This window comes from Bos mutus, chromosome 7 (assembly GCF_027580195.1).
Source record: "Bos mutus isolate GX-2022 chromosome 7, NWIPB_WYAK_1.1, whole genome shotgun sequence".
NCBI lineage: Eukaryota > Metazoa > Chordata > Mammalia > Artiodactyla > Bovidae > Bos > Bos mutus.
This window is the reverse complement of record NC_091623.1, coordinates 27,330,001-27,348,185: the sequence shown is the minus strand read 5'-3', so window position 1 is coordinate 27,348,185 and position 18,185 is coordinate 27,330,001. Positions and strand designations below refer to the sequence as shown.

General features: G+C 40.7%; 1 protein-coding gene across 8 annotated transcripts in view; it reads right to left on the bottom strand.

Moving 5' to 3' along the window:
* CAST (calpastatin) overlaps positions 1–18,185 on the bottom strand; it is a 131,720-nt gene that overhangs the window by 44,597 nt on the left and 68,938 nt on the right. For 5 of the 8 annotated variants that reach the window (XM_070373166.1, XM_070373165.1, XM_070373164.1 and 2 more), the window contains 6 exons: positions 11,671–11,730; positions 4,470–4,535; positions 3,701–3,742; positions 2,254–2,310; positions 1,743–1,856; positions 252–338 (listed from right to left, as the gene is read on the bottom strand). In XM_070373166.1, the coding sequence (XP_070229267.1) occupies positions 252–338; positions 1,743–1,856; positions 2,254–2,310; positions 3,701–3,742; positions 4,470–4,535; positions 11,671–11,730 (426 nt within the window). The remainder of the gene's footprint in view (positions 1–251; positions 339–1,742; positions 1,857–2,253; positions 2,311–3,700; positions 3,743–4,469; positions 4,536–11,670; positions 11,731–18,185) is intronic. The other 3 variants (XM_070373168.1, XM_070373167.1, XM_070373170.1) reach the window with 1 other exon arrangement.

The window sequence follows — 18,185 nt, the reverse complement described above, 5'->3', positions numbered from 1 at the left end:
TAAATTCATTTTTGGTGCCTTGCTCTCTTCTCTATTCTTTAGACGCACGCTCCTCTTCATCAAATGTCACACACGACGTGTTCAGTTTTACCGAACGACAGGTTATTTGGGTATGACGGCGCTGGAACACTGAATGGTTAAACAGAGGCCAACCCAGGGAGAAGGGGTCTTCGCTGAGCATATGTTTCTCATAAACAGACCTGACAAGTGTCAGGGCCCACGCACACGCCGTATCTTTCACGTGTGCTCACCTTGTCAGCTGGTTCGGCAGATGCTGCAGCAGCAGCAGCAGGAACAGCGCTCTTTCCACCACCGGAGATCTTGTCCTGTGACTTGGTCTAAAAGATCGACAGAACTAAGTTAACTTTGAATGACCATTTTCAAGATCAAACATTTCAAATGTTACCAGGGAGCCCGTTTCCCCTAGTGAGCATCTTGTAGGGAAATGGTCACTAGCTTCTGCTGGACATGATGCAAGGCGGGGCACACAGAGCTGGACGCCAGAGCCTACAGAGGCCACGCGGGTGAGGTGGGCCGGGGAGGCTCACACCAGGCTGTAAGGACGCCAGTCAGGTGTTGCCATGGGGGCCCACTGCTGCCAGCGATTCCAGTTTTTCAAGAGAAGCTAGAAATTGGCATTTTATATGAACTATTCTGACTGTAATTGTTAGCGGCTAATTAAAATTCATTTTAATTCCAGTAAGCCAAATAACATACACAAGTGGCTGCAGTCAGTGGGCCACACGGCAATCCTGATACAAGGCATGTTGTATACAAGATACACGGTCTTCCAAGAGCTCATAACGAAAAAGTCCTTCTCATAGATTTTATTCTTCTTATATATGACTCCTGTTAGTTCTGGAAATACACAATATATTTCTGATTTTTTTGGCTCTGTAAGTTGATGTCTCCAGTAAGAGCCATAAAACTCTAAGACCTCCAGGTAAGGAGCAGATCACGCAGGGCATCTGAATTCCCACAGCCCATAAGGAGAGGGCTTCCCTCATAGCTCAGTCGGTAAATCATCTACCTGAAATGTAGGAGACCCGGATTCAATCCCTGGGTTGGGAAGATCCCCTAGAGAAGGAAATGGTGACCCACTCCAGTGGCCTGGCCTGGAGAATCCCATGGACAGAGGAGCCTGGTGGGCTACAGCAAGCGTCAGACACGACTTGGCAACTAAACTGCCACAAGAAGAGGGGTGCAGGAGGCAGCCTCAACTCCCAGCTTCCTCTCTGTAAGACACCGGAGCCTGCTCCCTGGTCACAACTGAGTACTGCTGGGCAGTGACAGGGCATGGCGGAACATCCCCCAGACCCGTCTGATGCCCTCCTCAGGCCTTACATAGTCCCAGGTCCCCTCAAGGCTATTTCCAACACCAGGGAAGTGACAGCACCAAATCTTGACTATACTAGATACATTTGGCATAGCTCCGAAGAGTCACCTACACACATCAGTGTAGGTAGAGGATCTGTGTCTTATTCCCTAGCTGACATTAGCGTTTTCCCATCTATCCATCTGGTAAAGCATCTGCCTGCAATGCAGGAGACCTGGGTTCACTCCCTGGGTCGGGAAGATCCCCTGGAGAAGGAAATGGCAATCCAATCTTGCACTCCTGCCTGGAAAATTCCATGGACAGAGGAACCTGGTAGGTTCCTGGGGGAACCATGGGGTCTCAAAGAGTTGGATACGATTGAGAGACTTCACTTTCTTTCTTTCTTTCATCTGTCTGCTTTATTTACCTTTGGTTTTGTTGATTTCTCTGATGGTGGCTGCTCGCTTGATTTGGAAACGGCTTTTTCCTTAGGAGCATGCTTGCTTCCTGTATCTGATGAGTGCTTGGGTAGGCTTTTTGGCTGAAAACACGCATACACCCCATGGGGTTAATAATATGACACATATTGCTACTTTTCTCTGAGGAGTAGAAAGCAATTCATAACACTTGTGTTTTATGTAGTCAATTGTGAGAATTTAAATTAGTATGATTTACATGTGACAAATTTCACTTTGGGTACAAAATTTGAAACAATGCAATTCCTTCCCTCCAAATTCAGCAAGAATCACACAAGCAAATTGCAATACCTGCTGATGCCACACAGAGGTGCCATTTTAACAGAAAAACAAATAACTGCCATTCTAGGTAGGACTTAAGTGTTGAAAGATGAGAGTTCAAAATTTTATCCTTCACAAAAATAAGGGAAAAAAAAAAAAGGCTTCATCTTATGATATCAAGTCCTAATAATGATTACTTACCTCTGTGTGTTCCTTTGGCTTTACTTCTTGGGTTTTTTTCTCATGAACCACAGATGGCTGTCAATTTCAAAAGATAAAATTGCAATTACATTCTAGGCCATTGTTTTTGTTTTGCAAATAAGCTCAGAAACAAAGATCCCAATTAGACCATTCTGCCTCTCTTGAGAAAGGCCTAGGGAGAGAAATGGCTGTTGGTGTCTGGTTGATAATAATCCTAGCAACAGTCTGAAAACAATAATTATTAAAAAAATAATGGAAAATGTAGTATTTCATCTGGAATGATTTTTCACACAGGTATGTATCTACATTATAGGCTGTTTCTCACAATTCATGTAGATCATTTGGTAACTGCAAGTCCATCCACAGAAACATCAAAAAGATCACTCTGAACACTGAGTTTGTTTATAGGGGGATCCTACTCTAGAAATTAAAATTAATTAAAAAAAAAAAACTCCTTTCATAGGAGATGAACACTATATTTTTTTCAGTTAAATGATTTACATGATCTTTTCTGCGTTACAAGTAGAGAAGACAGGTATCACCAGAAACCCAATTCTCTTGAGGCTGGGTAACCAAAAACATTTAAATTTGGAATAGAAGACAACTTCCACCAGCTGCTGAATTATACATCTACAGGGGCCACCAAGAGGTCTTACACAGAATCACATAAGCGTCATCTTTTACCCAGATGACCCTGGCGCCCCGACCCCTGCCTGCACTTAAAGTACTCCAGCCCAAACCACGTTTGTGCTTTCCGACAGGAAACCTTGCAATCGTATCTGAGCAACTGCTCAAGTGTGCTTGAGAGAAGTAACGCACAGCACCTTTCAGAAGAGAGACACTTGCCCCATCTGCAGACATTCCGGGGTCCGTCTCCACACAGACGGGAATCGGCTTTCAGTCTAGACAGCCATGCATCAGGAAAGAAAGGGAAGCCGTTCCCAAGGGCAAGTGAGAGCTGTATCCTGAGCAACTGACAAGTAGTCCACCGACGGAGGTGAGACCACCACGGTAAACCCAGGGCCTCTGAGGAGAGGCTGTCATCTTTAGTTATCTAGGTGCCGGGTTCAATAGACACCTTTGTCCTCCATGTCTCATCATTAATCAGATACTCATTACCCTTTGTCTCTTGTCCTTTGTTCCTGTTTTTTTTTTTTCTTTTTAATTACTTCAGCTATAACGAAGACCTAGATTTGAACAAAATGCTTTCTGAAGTAAACTGTTTTCATTTATAAAATATTATTCATCTTAACAATATATATATATAGATAACATTATAATTATTTTATATACACTCTATATAATCATGATCAAAAGGGGAATCCAAAATTAGTTAGCTGACCATTTTTTTTTTTTTTTTACCATTCAGTAATCAATGTAGAAAATTAGCTATTCATTATTATTTCAAAGAATCCCAATAATTCATTAGTCGACTTAAATCATTTACCTTAGATGATTGTGGCTTCTTCTCAGGTTCTGTTTTTACAGCCTAAATGCAAAAGAAAGAAAAAGAAGGGAAGGAAAAATAAACAGAGTTTATAAAGTTTATCATATATTTTCTTCAACTAAGGGAGCTAAAAGATAAGTTTTATGTATTTATCAATGTAAGTGTTGTGAGTTAAGATTATTATGCTTTTCTTGGAATTGGAACTGCTATTTATGTGGCCATGCCACATGGCTTCTGGGATCCTGGTTCCCCAACCAGGGGTCAAATCTGTGTCCCCTCCAGGGGAAGCAGAGAGTCCTAACCACTGGACTGCCAGGGAATTCCCGGAATTGCAACTCTTTAGATAAAAGCACATCAATTAACAGTCAGCTCTTACGACTGAGATGGCAATCTGCATTTTACTTCTGCGTGTATTACAGATATGTAGAGATTTATTACCATGAACATTGTAGCTAACACATAAATGAAAATAAAAACCCTCATCCCTCAAAGCCATTAACATGTTTGACCTCTTTATGAGTGGAATATTCAGCACAGGTTTCAGCTGATGAGGTAAAAGAATGGGATGCTGACAGTGTTGAGAACATAGGAAGCAGTGAAGTTTATTTTTAGTGCCAGAATGTGAGTGATGGGTAACTAAGCCTACTAGAATTCTGTGATGGGCCAAAGCGTTACAGAAGATGGTGAACTGAAATTATTAGCTCGTGCTAGGCAGCTGCAGTGACCATTAGTAAACATACGTGTTCCCTGGTACAATGAACCACATCACCTGTTTTTTGTGTCTTTTCTTGTTAGGAGAATGCGGTCCTTCCAGCTGTTTGCTGCCTGGAATAGCCTAATATAAGAGCACAGCCCCAAGTGTGACTTTATTTTATCTGACAGTCAAGTAAGCAACACGAATTAACAAAGCTAAAGGTTTTATCAAAAGTTTTCTGAAATGCTGTCTGCACAATATTACGACAGTTTTATCAAACAGTGCATAGATTCTTTGTTGCACAATAAAAATCTGTGATCAAATCTAAAGTTTGAGGAATGCTTCTGAAGAGCTGGCTGTGATTCAGGTTCTTTAGTGGAGTATTTGACAGTTTCACCCAATCCAAAGTTACCTGTGTCAAAAAGACAATTCCTTAAGTACGTACATCCCTTCTCCATATAGGGAGGAAATGAAAACAAGAATAAAACTTGATGAAACAGTTTATGAACTTCTCAAAAGAAGAGATTAAAAATGAAGCCTGATGCTTCCTGCTATTTCTTTCCTTTATATGTGCTTGGTGGTATCAGCACAAACTTCTATATTTTACTATATTATCTGAAGACACTGATTAAAACTCCTCTTAATTTATCAGGTCTTATGCTTCAGTAATGAAGGTACATGTGCTCTTCACATAACAACACTTTTATGCCAGCACACATTGCTTTGGGAAGGAAACAAAGTTCATGAACAAAGAAATGTTTTTAAAATTTAAAATTTTGGTTCGTTTCAAACTGGATCCTTGTTAATGAGTTTCTATACTTGCAACACTGCTTTTTTTTAGTTTATGCAAATGTAATCTATTAAATGATTAACAAGGAAAATAAGCCAGCTGGTACTGTAGTGGTTTGAGTCTATCAATAGCTTCTAATTTGTAATCTGGCGTTATGGCAATATTTAGCATGGAAGAATGCTACAATACAGTTAAGAATGTATAATCACAAGAAAGAATGTATAATCACAGAATCAAGCAGGTTCTAATGAAATATACATTTTAATCAGTAATCACTAACACATCTCTTTATTTTTGGTGGCAGTGAGTCTGATGAACATAGTAATGATTGATGACAATAATAACTAATGCTTATTGATAGCCCCTCAGTACAAGGGACTGTTCTAAACTCTCTGAGCCCTCACAATATTCCTGTAAGAAAGGTATGGTGAGTATCATTATTATCATCACCACCATCATCCCCATTTCATGACACAAAGAATCTCTTTGCTGTACACCTGAAACTAACACAACATTGTCAATCAACTGTACGCTAACATAAAGTAAAAATTAAGTTCAATTAAGTTTAAAATTAAGTTAGGAGGAGTTTTCCAATATCATAGCCAGCATGGAACCAGGAATAAAAGCCAAGCCATTGGGCTCCAGTGTCCACTATACATAATCTCTAAGGGATCTCCCCTTATTAACAATGATCTGACCTTTCACCCTACACACAGCAGTGTGCCTAACAAGTATGAGGGACAAGAGAGAGACCTGAGACCCAGACATACTGCCACGTTAGACTGACTTTCATTTTAAAGGTGCCGAACATGACAAAGATTTGATACAGGCTTTACCTTGCATTAACACCTTTTCTCTAAAAGCTCAAAATATTTATAGAAATATGCTCATACAATTTCCAAAAATCCCCAGGAGGAGGCTAGTATAAATGTTATAAGCCAAATACCAGAAGTATATGAAGGGAGGTGGAGACAGATGGTGGAGTGGGAGGACATGAGCTCTCACGGACACACTAAAATCACAAGTTACCGCTGAACAGCCATCAACAAAAATCAAACACCAGCAGCCACAAAAAACTAAACAAATATCACAATCAAATTGGCAAAAATTAAAGACAAGGAGAAAATATTGAAAGCATCAAGGGAAAAACAGCAAAGTGGGCATGGAGGGAACATACTCCAAAATAATAAAGGCCATATATGACAAACCTACAGCTAACAACACACTCAACAGTGAAAAGCTGAAAGCAATTCCTCTAATATGAGGAACACTACAAAGATGTCTACTTTTACCACTTTTATTAAACATAGTTTTGGAAGTCTAGGACATGGCAATCAGAGAAGAAAAAGAAATAAAAAGAATACAAATTGGAAAACAAGACCTACAAATGCCCTTGTTTGCAGGTGAGCCCAGGTTCTTGCATCTTCCCACACTTAGTTCAGTTCGGTCACTCAGTCGTTTCTGACTCTTTGCGATCCCATGAATCTCAGCAGGCCAGGCCTCCCTGTCCATCACCATCTCCTGGAGTTCACTCAGACTCATGTCCATCGAGTTGGTGATGCCATCCAGCCATCTCATCCTCTGTCGTCCCCTTCTCCTCCTGCCCCCAATCCCTCCCAGCATCAGACTCTTTTCCAATGAGTCAACTCTTCACATGAGGTGGCCAAAGTACTGGAGTTTCAGCTTTAGCATCATTCCTTCCAAAGAACACTCAGGGCTGATCTCCTTTAGAATGGACTGGTTGGATCTCCTTGCAGTCCAAGGGACTCTCAAGAGTCTTCTCCAACACCACAGTTCAAAAGCATCAATTCTTCAGTGCTCAGCTTTCTTCACAGTCCAACTCTCACATCCATACATAACCACAGGAAAAACCATAGCCTTGACTAGACGGACCTTTGTTGGCAAAGTAATGTCTCTGCTTTTCAATATGCTATCTAGGCTGATCATAACTTTCCTTCCAAGGAGTGAGTGTCTTTTAACTTCATGGCTGCAATCACCATCTGCAGTGATTTTAGAGCCCCCAAAATAAAGTCTGACACTGTTTCCATTGTTTCCCCATCTATTTCCCATGAAGTGATGGGACCGGATGCCATGATCTTCATTTTCTGAATGTTGAGCTTTAAGCCAACTTTTTAACTCTACTCTTTCACTTTCATCAAGAGGCTTTTTAGTTGCTCTTCACTTTCTGCCATAAGGGTGGTGTCATCTGGATATCTGAGGTTATTGATATTTCTCCCAGCAGTCTTGATTCCAGCTTGTGCTTCTTCCAGCCCAGCATTTCTCATGATGTACTCTGCGTATAAGTTAAATAAGCAGGGTGACAATATACAGCCTTGACGTACTCCTTTTTCTATTTGGACATGGGAACAACCAGTCTGTTGTTCCATGTCCAGTTCTAACTGTTGCTTCCTGACCTACATATAGGTTTCTCAAGAGGAAGGTCAGGTGGTCTGGTATTCCCATGTCTTTCAGAATTTTCCATAGTTTATTGTGATCCACACAGTCAAAGGCTTTGGCATAGTGACACAATACTGTATGTAGAAAATCCAAAAGATGCTTCCAGAAAACTACTAGAGCTCAGCAATGAATCTAGTAAAGTTGCAGGATACAAAATCAGCACAGAGAAAACTGCTGCATTTCAAGACATCAACAATAAAAGATCAGGAGAAATTAAGCAAACAATCCCATTTACCATCACATCGAAAATAATAAAATACCTAGGAATAAACCTACTTCACGAGGCAAAAGATCTGTACTTCAAAAACTGTAAGACACTCATGAAAGAAACTGAGGATGACATAAACAAATGGGAAGATACACCACGTTCTTGCATTGGAAGAATCAATATTGTCAAAATGACTCTACTACCCAAGGCCATCTACAGACTCAATGCAATCTCTACAAAATAACGGCATTTTTCACAGACCTAGAACAAAAAATTTTAAAACCTGTATGGAGAAACAAAAGAACCCAAATAGCCAAAGCAATCTAGAAAAAGAAAAATGGAGCTGGAGGAATCAGGCCCCCAGACTTCAGTCTATACTACAAAGCTACAATCACCAAATAACTATAAAAACAGAAATATATAAAAAGAGAAATACAAATCAACAGAATAGGATAGAAATTCTGGAAATAAACTCATGTACCTATGGTCAATTAATCTCAACAAAGGAGGCAAGACTATACCATGGAGAAAAGATAGTCTCCTCAAAAAGTGGTACCAGGACAATTGGACAGCTACGTGTGAAAGAATTAAGCTAGAAAATTCTGTAATTTCATATAAAAAATTAACTCAAAATGGGCTGAAGACCCAAATACAAGACCAGATACTTGTATAAAACTCTCAGAGGAAAACATAGGCAGAACACATTTCAACATAAATCACAGCAATATATTTTTGGATCCATCTCCCAGAATAATGGGAGTAAAAATGAAAATAAACAAATGGGGCCTAATTAAAAGCTTTCTCACATTAAAGAAAACCACAAACAAAGTGAAAAGACAACCTACAGAATAGGAGAAAATGTTTGCTAATGATGTGACTGACAAGGGATTAATATCCAAAATTTACAAACAGCTCACACAACTCAATATTAAAAGAAAAAAAAGTTATAAAATGGGAAGACCTAAATAGCCATTTCTCTAAAGAAGACACACAAATGGGCCAAGAGGAACATCAAAAGATGTGCAACATCACTAATTATTAGAGAAATGCAAATGAAAACTAAAATGAGATATCACCTAACTCCAGTCAGAATGGCCATCATCAAAAAGTCTACAAACACTAAATGCCAGAGAGGGTGTGAGATAGGGAGCCCTCCCATACTGTTGGTGGGAATGTTAAATTGGTACAGCCACGATGGAGAACAGTATGGAGGTTCCTTAGAAAACTAAGCAAAGAACCACCATAAGATCAAGTCATCCCACTCCTGGCGACAGGTCCAGAGAAAACCATTGCTCAGAAGGATACGTGTATTCCAATGTTCATTGAAGCACTGTTTACAATAGCCAACACATGGAAGCAACCTATAAGTCTATCAACAGATGAATGGATTAAAATATATATATATATATGAATATTACTCAGCCATTAAAAAGAATGCAATGATGCCATTTGTGGCAGCATGGATAGCCCTGGAGATTACTGGGCTAAGTGAACTAATTCAGACACAGAGAGACAAATAGCATGGTATCTCTTACATGGGGAATCTTAAAAAAACGATACAAAATAACTTATTTACAAAACAGAAACAGAAAAGAAGCTTATGGTTATTAAAGGGGAAAGGAGGGGGGATAAACTGGGAGTTTGGGATTGACATATACACACTAGTATTTAAAATAGATAACCAACAAGGATCTTCTGTATAGTACAGGGAACTCTACTCAATATTCTGCAATAAATGGAAAAAGTATGCACACCACAAACTAACATAACACTGTAAATCAACTGTGGGTGTGGCTGCTCGGTCGCTCAGTTGTGTCTGACTCTTTGTGACCCCACGGACTGCAGCCCGCCAGGCTCCTCTGTGGGATTATCCCTCTTTATGGGATTATCCAGGCAAGAATACTGGAGTGGGTTGCCATCTCCTCCTACAGGGCATCTTCCTGACCTAAGGATCAAGCCTACAGCTCCTGCATTGGGAGGCAGATTCTTTACCACTGAGTCACCTGGGAAGCCTACTACAATATAAAATACAAATTAAATTAAATAAAATTAATTAAAATTAAAAAAAATTAAAGAAGCACACGAAGATAAGATGATCAATGAGAACAGTATGACTGAAATCCACCAAGGACAGAGAATTAAGGCCAAGAGTGGTTCTGAGTCATCGACTGGCGCATCTTAGTTTTGTTCCTCCCTTTCTTCCCTCTCCTACTTTCCTCTCTCTCTCCCCTCAGTCCACGTCTATAGGAGTGCCAAGAATTCTCATGATTCACGCTCAGCAATGGCTGAAGCATTTGCTGACATTTACTCTGGAAAACAGGACACACTTGAAATAAGCATCGGCCCTTAAGCTGAGTGTCAGCAGGGATGAATTATAATGAGGCATCGTGTCAAATGTGAACCAAAATAATAAGAAAAAGGAAATCTCATATTTCTGGCTCTCCTTTTTATCTCCTTACTTTAATTTTCACGGACTCTAAGTTCAATGAGAATTTTTCGGGGGCAGGGGCTAAATGTTTTTTTCTATAGTCTTAAGATCATTTTAAAGATCAGCCTGGAGAAGGAAATGGCAATCCACTCCAGTACTATTGCCTGGAAAATCCCATGGACAGAGGAGCCTGGTAGGCTACAGTCTATGGGGTCACAAAGAGTCAGACACGACTGAGCGACTTCACTTCACTTTGGTATAAATAAGTAGTGACACCTAATAGGTGGTTAATCACGAATCAGATAACATGTATTTTGAAAAAATTAAGAAATTAATTACTAAATAAAAACATAATTTTACATTTAAAAATAAAAATGAGTGCTAAATGACATTGGATAAGGGCTTAGAGTTTGACAGTGTGTTTCAAGATATTTTCAATCTCCTTTAAATACAGTTCAAGATGATGCCACAGGATTACTAAACAGTACTACATTATGGTGCCAGTATTAAATTATGGCATAGGATTCTACTTGGGACAGTAAAGTAACAAGGAAAACACAAAGCAAAAGTGTGTTGGTAATTTTAAACAAGGGCAATTTGATAATAATGGAGCTGGGGTAGCTCCTACAGGCACTGAAGAATATTAGCTCATAAGAATTAGTTGCGAGCATCTTGAAAAATGCTTCCTCTTTAATCTTCCATCCTAGAACATTCCCAAGAAACTCAGTTCGAGTCACAGAAAGTCAGTGAGAGTGTTTAGGTCGCTCAGCCAACTCTTTAGAAATAGGCTTATTATTCTATGCGGCAATCCCACTGCAGGCCATTCTTTTATTTATAATTCTGAAATTCCAAGAAATTATCAGGATACACCCCAAGAGCTCAACCACAGTTTATCAATAAGATGGTGACCCACATGACTCAAATGTCAGAAAAAAACTTCAGAAAGCATCTGAAATAACCAGAGTCTGTGTCACTTCTTTCTATGTTCATTTACTGTAAACTTTCTCATTCTTGGATTTCGTTTTAAATGGTTAGGATAATAAAACCGTTTTAGTAAGAAATTAAGAATTTATATTTCTATCTAGATCCTGATAAATGTACTTAGAGATACTTCCTTACAATTTAAAAAACTCAAGGCTAGAACCAAAAGAACTCTCACGGACTACACTTTTCTAGATATTCTAAAATCCTGTATAAGTATATAGATGGTATTTGAGGCAAATACTGAAAGCAAAGCTGAGTTTTCAAAGACCCTCATTAATTAAGAAGAAAATATTTACTTCCATAGTGTAAGTCTCCTAGGACACACAAGCTATCTGTCAAAGTCTCTATTCATTTTGCTTTACAAAATGAAGGGCTTTCACCCAAGTTGACCCTTGAAGACTCTCCATACCTTGGCTTCTGTGGGATTCATACTGGAAGACTTGCTGGCTGACGCAGAGGAAGTAGTTACCTAGAAAGAAAAGAAACAGGAAGTTTGAATCTAGTTAACCTACACCCTGCTTTGTCCTCCACCTCCTTTTAACCACAGCAGCGTAGTAGTGTTAGTCACTCAATCGTGGCCGACTCTTTGCAACCTCATGAACTGTAGCCTGCCGGGTTTCTCTGTCAATGGAATTCTCCAGGCAAGAATACTGGAGTAAGTTGCCATTCCCTTCTCTAGGGGATCTTCCTGACCCAGGGATGGAAGCTGGGTCTCTTGCATTGCAGGCAGATTCTTTACCAAATGAGTCATGGTGGAAGTCCCTTTTAACCATACTTACTTTTAACTCTTTACCTTGGTTTTATCTCACCTAGAGATCTTCACGACCAAGATAATCACGATGGTGTGATCACTCACCTAGAGCCAGATATCCTGGAATGTGAAGTCAAGTGGGCCTTAGAAAGCATCACTATGAACAAAGCTAGTGGAGGTGATGGAATTCCAGTTTAGCTATTCCAAATCCTGAAAGATGATGCTGCGAAAGTGCTGCACTCAATATGCCAGCAAATCTGGAAAACTCAGCAGTGGCCACAGGACTGGAAAAGGTCAGTTTTCATTCCAATCCCAAAGAAAGGCAATGCCAAAGAATGCTCAAACTACCACACAATTGCACTCATCTTACACACTAGTAAAGTAATGCTCAAAATTCTCCAAGCCAGGTTTCAGCAATACGTGAATCATGAACTTCCAGACGTTCAAGCTGGTTTTAGAAAAGGCAGAGGAACCAAATTGCCAACATCTGCTGGATCACTGAAAAAGCAAGAGTTCCAGAAAAACACCTATTTCTACTTTATTGACTATGTCAAAGCCTTTGACTGTGTGGATCACAATAAACTGTGTTAAATTCTGAAAGAGATGGGAATACCAGACCACCTGACCTGCGTCTTGAGAAACCTATATGCAGGTTAGGAAGCAACAGTTAGAACTGGACATGGAGCAACAGATAAGCTCCAAATAGAAAAGGAGTACATCAAGGCTGTATATTGTCACCCTGTTTATTTAACTTCTATGCAGAGTACATCATGAGAAACACTGGGCTGGAAGAAGCACAAGCTGGAATCAAGATTGCCGGGAGAAATAATCAATAACTTCAGATATGCAGATGACACCACCCTTATGGCAGAAAGTAAAGAGGAACTAAAAAGCCTCATGATGAAAGTGAAAGAGGAGAGTGAAAAAGTTGGCTTAAAACTCAACATTCAGAAAATGAAGATCCTGGCATCTGGTCCTACCACTTCATGGGAAATAGATGGGGAAACAGTGGAAACAGTGTCAGACTTTATTTTTTGGGGTTCCAAAATCACTGCAGATGGTGACTGTAGCCATGAAATTAAAAGACGCTTACTCCTTGGAAGGAAAGTTATGACCAACCTAGATAGCATATTCAAAAGCAGAGACATTACTTTGCCAACAAAGGTCCATCTAGTCAAGGCTATGGTTTTTCCTGTGGTCATGTATGGATGTGAGAGTTGGACTGTAAAGAAAGCTGAGCACCTAAGAATTGATGCTTTTGAACTGTGGTGTTGGAGAAGACTCTTGAGAGTCCCTTGGACTGCAAGGAGATCCAACCAGTCCATTCTAAAGGAGATCAGCCCTGAGTGTTCTTTGGAAGGAATGATGCTAAAGCTGAAACTCCAGTACTTTGGCCACCTCATGTGAAGAGTTGACTCATTGGAAAAGACTCTGATGCTGGGAGGGATTGGGGGCAAGAGGAGAAGGGGACAACAGAGGATGAGATGGCTGGATGGCATCACCGACTTGATGGACATGAGTTTGAGTGAACTCTGGGAGTTGGTGATGGACAGGGAGGCCTGGCGTGCTGGGATTCATGGGGTCGCAAAGAGTCGGACACGACTGAGCAACTGAACTGAACTGAACTGAGAGTAACACTCCCATGAAAGTTCAGTACATGCTGTTGTCCAGTGGGTAAAACCTTTGTAATCACTCCAAATGGGTTCAAATTTTGGGTGTGCTACATAGTAAATAATCTTGGGCAAGCTACTTAAACTGTCTGATCTTTAGTTTCTGCTTGATTTTTCTTCCATAGGAAATAAAGACCTTCTAAGTCTATTGCTGCCTGGTAATTAAGTGCTCAATAACCTCAGATATGCAGATGACACCACCCTTATAGCAGAAAGCAAAGAGGAACCAAAGAGCCTCTTGATGAAAGTGAAAATGGAGAGTGGCTTATAGCTCAACATTCAAAAAACTAAGATCAAGGCATCCAGTTCCATCACTTCATGGCATACAGATGGGGAAACAATGGAAACAGTGACAATTGTCTTGGTCTCCAAAATCACTATGGACAGTGACTGCAGGCATGAAATTAAAAGACACTTGCTCCTTGAAAGAAAAGCTGACAAACCTAGACAGCGTATTAAAGAGCAGAGACACTACTTTGCCAACAAAGGTCCATCTAGTCAAAGCTATGGTTTTTCCAGTAGTCATGTATGGATGTGAGAGTTGGACTATAAAGAAAGCTGAGCACCAAAGAATTGATGCTTTTGAACTGTGGTGTTGGAGAAGACTCTTGAGAGTCCCTTGGACTGCAAGGAGATCCAACCAGTCCATCCTAAAGGAAATCAGTCCTGAATATTCATTGGAAGGACTGATGCTGAAAATGAAGCTCCAATACTTTGGCCACCTGACTCGAAGAGCCAACTCATTGGAAAAGACCCTAATGCTGGGAAAGATGCGGGAGAAGGGGACGACAGAGGATGAGATGGTTGCATGGCATTATTGACTCAATGGACATGAGTTTCAGTAAGCTCCAGGAGTTGGTGATGGACAGGGAGGCCTGGCATGCTGCCGTCCATGGGGTCGCAAAGAGTCAGATAAACTGAGTGACTGAACAACAACAACAAAATATCATTCTAATTTTTGTTTGTATTATTTTCAGAAGGAACATCGACTTGGAAACTTACAGAATTTTGTTCAAATGTCAGCTTTCCCCATTACTAGCTCTGTGACTTTGGGTCTTAACTTTTCCAAATATATAAAATGGAGCCTATAATACCTATTTTGCAGGGCTGCATGTATTTGAGATAATGTGGGTAAAACGCCTGCACATTCTAGGTGCTCATAAAATTGCCAGGGCATTATTTCTAAGGTATTATACCAGACAGAAGAGTAGGCACAGCTCTGGGAAGTAGACTCAAGTAGATCAGAACTCGGAGAAGGCAATGGCATCCCACTCCAGTACTCTTGCCTGGAAAATCCCATGGGCAAAGGAGCCTGGAAGGCTGCAGTCCATGGGGTCTCTAAGAGTCGGACATGACTGAGTGACATCACTTTCACTTTTCACTTCCATGCATTGGAGAAGGAAATGGCAACCTACTCCAGTGTTCTTGCCTGGAGAATCCCAGGGATGGGGGAGCCTGGTGGGCTGCTGTCTATGGGGTCGCACAGAGTCGGACACAACTGAAGCAACTTAGCAGATCAGAACTGGAGGGCAAAACAGACTCCTCCCTGGAGGGCAAAAGGCGATAAACGGTAACCGAAATATTCAAGAAACCCCTTCCCTAGTGGTGTGGTATCAGTCCCTGCAATCTAATCACCCAAGCAGGACAACGTGCATGGTACTGAGAACTATGTATTCTAGTACTTAACTTGTATTACACTGGCTAATATTAAACACACAATTACTATCTTTGAGAATTCTAACTCAGGCTCATCTAAACCTCCTTAACATATGAGTCCACTGGGTTTTAGAGTTCAGGGGTTCCATCTGGCACAGCTGCCTTCTTAAATAACTGGCTGTCTTTCTACCAACCAGTTCTCTACCAACAGCAACTGGAGCCCCGGGCCTGAGGGCTGCCCTGGAGCCACGTCCAAGGCTGAGTCCCCAGGCAGGATGCACCCATGCCTACTGGTCCCCGGCTCCCCTAGCTCGGACACACCACTCTCAGGGTGACTGCATGAACCCACTGTAACCCATGGCCCATGAATACGATCACTTCTCCTACTGACCTCACTTAATGTTGAACAGAGTGGTGCTTACAGTTAAATTGCCACAATTGACAGATCAAAGCCCAAAGCTTTATTATACTGATTTTTCAAACACAGTTATATAAACTTAATTATTCCTGAGCACCCTTAGGCACCAATTGGGCACTCCGACTCCAAAGCACACACAGACACACACACACACATATACATATACCTGGCCACTGTGGCAGGCACGCACGGTCTCTCTTACCTTCCCTTCAGGATAAAGAACTGGAGGATGTACCAAAGTAGATTTTCCCCCATCAAACTAGCAAATAAATATGTGAATATTTAGTTTTCCATGAGAATTTTTTTTAATATGTCGGAATTAACATATCCTTTTGGCTTCCCCCGTGGGTCAGTGGTAAAGAATCCACCTGCCAATTCAGGAGACGACGGTTTGATCCCTGGGCCAGGAAGAGCCCCTGGAAAAGGAAATGGCAACCCACTCCAGTATTCTTTCCTGGAGAATCCCATGGCCAGAGGGGCCTGGTGGGCTACAGTCCATGGGGTTGCAAAGAGTTGGACACGACTGAAGAACTAGCAGTTTCACTTTCACTATCTATATATTAATGACTGTCCTTCCACAGGTGCAATTGGTTGTGCAAATTTATATTCAAACTCAAGCTCCACTTAGCTATATCCCACTCCTTCGATGATTTCCCTCAGCCATCTAAAACCACCCAAGACCAAACACTCCACACAAAAGTGCTTTTTAAGCTGCAGATCTGCGGGTGAAGTCACTTATTCTAAACATCCAAATTTATTAAAACATTCTTGCAATTCCATAGCCTTGGGTTTTCTAGTCTGCCTTACTGCTTTATTAAGCAATAGCTGGAAGGGATCCTTAAATCCAAGAAAGGAGAAGACCTTCAAAGGCTCACCAAGAACAGTAAAATCTCCGTGGAATGCCTATAAATAAGCATGGAGCAGACTGTAATGGGAACTGAACTGCAGCCTTGGCTGCACCTGTTTTCAGCATAGATTCCTCCCTTAAAGTTTTATCCCACCCCTAGGGCATTAAATATTTTGAAACTAAAAGAGGAAAACCAATTCATGGGGGCTGGAAATGAAAATAACCCCACCCTGTTAAGGAGTGGTTCAACTCTGGCTAACTGTGGTGTGTTTAATTTTTATTCTATTTGTAAGACAAGAAACATTTACTGTTACCTCTACTGAAGGATTATATACACTTTCATTTTAAATATTCTATGTGGTTTGAACTTCTGATCATAGGTGTGGATAACTTAAAATTCAAAAATTTTGAAGCGTTAATCCATAATTCTTTGAAGAACCTTAGAAAAAAACTTTTAATATGGAGGTTTTAAACAGATGAGGAAAATGGTATCTCATAAAGATGAAGTAACCTGTCGAAGTTTTCCACAGTTCACTGGCTCCATAAACATTTATTCAGAACATAGTTTGTGTTAAATAAATGTTAAATGATGGGAAACTGTCAGACATGTCCCTGACCTTGTGAAAGTTACAGCCTGGTCAGAGATGATACTAATAGAACAAAGACTTCAATCCCACTTCTGGGTATGCATCTGGATTAAATTATAATTCAAAATGAAACATGAGCCCCTGCGTTCACAGCAGCACCATTTACAACAGGCAGACATGGAAACAATGTATATACCCCACATCTTCTCCATACATTCTTTTGTCGATGGACATTTAGGTTGTTTCCATGTATATGTATATATACATATATAGAGAGAATGGAATATGACTTGGCCATAAAAAAGAATGAAATAATGACATTTACAGCAACATGGATGAACCCAGAGACTACTATGCTAAGTGAAGTAAGTCAGCAACAGAAAGACAAACGCTGTATGATACCACTTACATGTGGAATCTAAAATGTGGCACAAATGAATGCCTCTATGAAACGGAAACAGACTCACGTAGAGAACACTCTTGTGGTCACCCAGGAGGAGAGGGATGGGATCATCTGATGCAAACTATTATATATAGAATGGATAAACAACAAGGTCCTTCCCTGGTGGCCCAGACGGTGAAGAATCTGCCTTCGATGCAGGAGACCCAGGTTAGATCCTTGGGTTGGGAAGATCCCCTGGAGAAGGAAATGGCAACTCACTCCAATATTCTTGCCTGGAGAATTCCACAGAGTGGCCTTACAGGCTACAGTACTTGGGTTTGCATAGAGTCGGACACAACAGAGCGACTAACACTTTTCTGTATAGCACAGGTAACTATATTCAACATCTTGTTATAAACCATAATGAAAAAGAATATGTATTGTTGGTGCTGTTCAGTTGCTCTTTCGTGTCTGATTCTTTGTGACCCCAAGAACTACAGCAAGCCAGGCTTCCCTGTCCTTCACTATCTCCCAGAGCTTGCTCAAACCCATATACAATGAGTCAGTGATGCCATCCAACCATCTCATCCTCTGCCATCTCCTTCTCCTCCTG